This window comes from Sinocyclocheilus grahami, unplaced genomic scaffold, assembly GCF_001515645.1.
Source record: "Sinocyclocheilus grahami isolate Dianchi unplaced genomic scaffold, SAMN03320097.WGS_v1.1 scaffold234.1, whole genome shotgun sequence".
NCBI classification, from domain to species: domain Eukaryota; kingdom Metazoa; phylum Chordata; class Actinopteri; order Cypriniformes; family Cyprinidae; genus Sinocyclocheilus; species Sinocyclocheilus grahami.
Genome location: NW_015505413.1, coordinates 1,405,044 through 1,408,005, shown reverse-complemented (window position 1 = coordinate 1,408,005; position 2,962 = coordinate 1,405,044). Strand labels below are relative to the sequence as shown.

The 2,962-nt window shown below is 36.7% G+C and overlaps 1 protein-coding gene across 1 annotated transcript in view; it reads left to right on the top strand.

Moving 5' to 3' along the window:
* The window catches only part of LOC107597675 (anaphase-promoting complex subunit 1-like), an 81,768-nt gene that overhangs the window by 74,389 nt on the left and 4,417 nt on the right, over positions 1–2,962 (top strand). Inside the window, 2 exon segments of the mRNA XM_016288840.1 lie at positions 1,004–1,208; positions 2,506–2,640. Of these exon segments, the coding sequence (XP_016144326.1) occupies positions 1,004–1,208; positions 2,506–2,640 (340 nt within the window).

Below are 2,962 nucleotides of genomic sequence, written 5' to 3'. Positions count from 1 at the left end.
TTTCATCTGAGCATATGACATTCTCCCAATCCTCTTCTGGGTCATCCAAATGCTCTCTAGCAAACTTTAGACGGGCCTGGACATGTACTGGCTTAAGCAGGGGGACACGTCTGTCACTGCAGGATTTGAGTCCCTGGCGGCGCAGTGTGTTACTGATGGTAGCCTTTGTTACTTTGGTCCCAGCTCTCTGCAGGTCATTCACTAGGTCCCCCCGTGTGGTTGTGGGATTTTTGCTCACAGTTCTTGTGATCATTTTGACCCCACGGGGTGAGATCTTGTGTGGAGCCCCAGATCGAGGGAGATTATCAGTGGTCTTGTGTGTCTTCCATTTTCTAATAATTGCTCCCACAGTTGATTTCTTCACACCAAGCTGCTTACCTATTGCAGATTTAGTCTTCCCAGCCTGGTGCAGGTCTACAATTTTGTTTCTGGTGTCCTTTGACAGCTCTTTGGTCTTGGCCATGGTGGAGTTTGGAGTGTGACTGTTTGAGGTTGTGGACAGGTGTCTTTTATACTGATAACAAGTTCAAACAGATGCCATTAATACAGGTAACGAGTGGAGGACAGAGGAGCCTCTTAAAGAAGAAGTTACAGGTCTGTGAGAGCCAGAAATCTTGCTTGTTTGTAGGTGACCAAATACTTATTTTACCGAGGAATTTACCAATTAATTCTTTAAAAATCCTACAATGTGATTTTCTGGATTTTTTTTCTCATTTTGTCTCTCATAGTTGAGGTATACCTATGATGAAAATTACAGGCCTCTCTCATCTTTTTAAGTGGGAGAACTTGCACAATTGGTGGCTGACTAAATACTTTTTTTGCCCCACTGTATGTGTGTGTTTTATTAAAACATTTTTACATTGTTTTTGCACATGTCTTTGCATTCACTGTGGACAGCAAAGAAAGGATTTCATTGTACAGGGAAACCTGTTTTCCTCGCTGTGCACATGACAATAAACGCTTTGAATCTTGAATCTTAACACACTTGTACGCTTCTCCGTAGGCCGTGCGGACTCTGGATCGAGGCGATCTCTGTGAGACGTTCAGTCTGTGGCAGATGAAGTTGGTGTTGGAGTTGTGTGAGAGCCGAGTCCTGCAGCAGCGGCTCAGAGACACACGGCGTCAGGGCCGCGGCCTGCTGCTCAGCTCTGAGTTCCTGCCCGTCATGAAGAGCTCAGCCGACCGAGCCCTGGATCGCTGGCTCTGTGGTGAGATACATGACACAGCCATCAGCGTCTAGCATCATTAGCTCATGTGCTTAGTCAGATTTCTATTTTAGAGCTTCTGTGTCAGCTCATCCAGTCAGCGTTTGGGTCTTGCATGTGTATAGTGTTTTGGTCAACACCTTCAGCAAGTGTGAAAGGCTGTAGTCATGTCTGCTCTCTGCAGGGCTGGTAACTTAAAGGCTAATGGGGTTAAAGGCTAACTTAAAGGCTTAAAGGCTACAGGGCTAAGGCTAACATTGTTAACTTCAGCTCTCATTACTGTAATGCAAAACAGATTCTAAATCATGTAATTAAGGTTGCAAAATGGTGGAAAATTTCCAGTAAATTTAGGAAATATTCCAGAAATTTTGGAAAATTTCCAGGATTTTTTGGGAATATTCCAGGGAGTTTTGGAAAGTTTCCGGAAATTTACCGGAAATGTTCTACCCCTTTGCAACCCTACATGTAATATAATTATTATAATGATAATTGTAGTATTTATTGTACTTGCTTTATTCTAACTTTAATCGAACGATATTACTGCATTACAATAATTAAAAGACTTAATTAATAATTAAAAAACTAAAAGTTTAATGAGAAGGGAAGGGTGACATTTGCTTAATTGTCATAATGACAAAATGCACAAATCTTAATGGTAATAAAGCCCATGCTTCGTTTTCTTTGTACAAAATATAATTTTATAATAATAATAATAATAACAATAATAATAATAGATGTATTTATTCTTATAATTGTAAAATAATTATTTATCAATATAAATGTGTTCATTAATTTTTATTTAAATAAAAAGTAATTATGTATTATTATATATTCTATTCTATTCTATTCTGAAATATAGCCCAGACATTTCTCTGAGATTCATGAAACCTGTATAATGCATGTCTGGATCAGATTATAGCCCAAAATCAAAAGTTATTTATAACATTTAAAAAAAGTTAATAATAATGATAAATGTATTTATTTTTATAATTCTAAAATAATTATTTCTTAATATAATTGTATTCATTTATATGTATTATTTAAACTAAATAATTATTTAGATATATTGTTTTTTTATATAAAAATATTATTATAAAATTAATTTTTATTATTTTTTTATATTTAATTTGTATTCTTTTTTAAGCAAATGCCCCTGACATTTTTTGTGAGATTCATTCGAAAGTGAAGACACACTAGACATTCACTTCTATTCATATGTGTACAGATGCATACATAATTTTTTCATCAAGTTTGAATCCTTAACTATTAAGCAAACAACACTGTAATTCTTAACTCACAGATAACAGTCACGTGCTGCAAGCGTACATGAGAAGACAGCTGATGAACAACGACACTGATGTCAATATGTTAGCCTGCTTCCTGGTCTACCATTCTATCCCCAGCCTCAAGAACATGGTGGCATCTGACCTGGAAGGTACGATTACACTCGGATAGAAGCTTATTGCTGTTTTTTTTAGAGAACCAATTAATTCTTGTTAAATGTAGAGATCTTATTTTAAAGTAAAATAAGTATGCTCATGCCATTCTAAACCGGCGTGACTGACTTAGTTCAAAACACAAAATGAAGCTCTAAAGGCACCACAAAACAATACTCCACTTCCAATTTCAGTCTGTTCCTCACACAAAGCTACCATATGGCTTCAGAAGTCTTGAAATATACTGCAAGAGTCGTATGGACTACACTTAAGGCCCTGATATACTTCAAGGGAACTGGTGTGACACAAATAAAAAAAAAA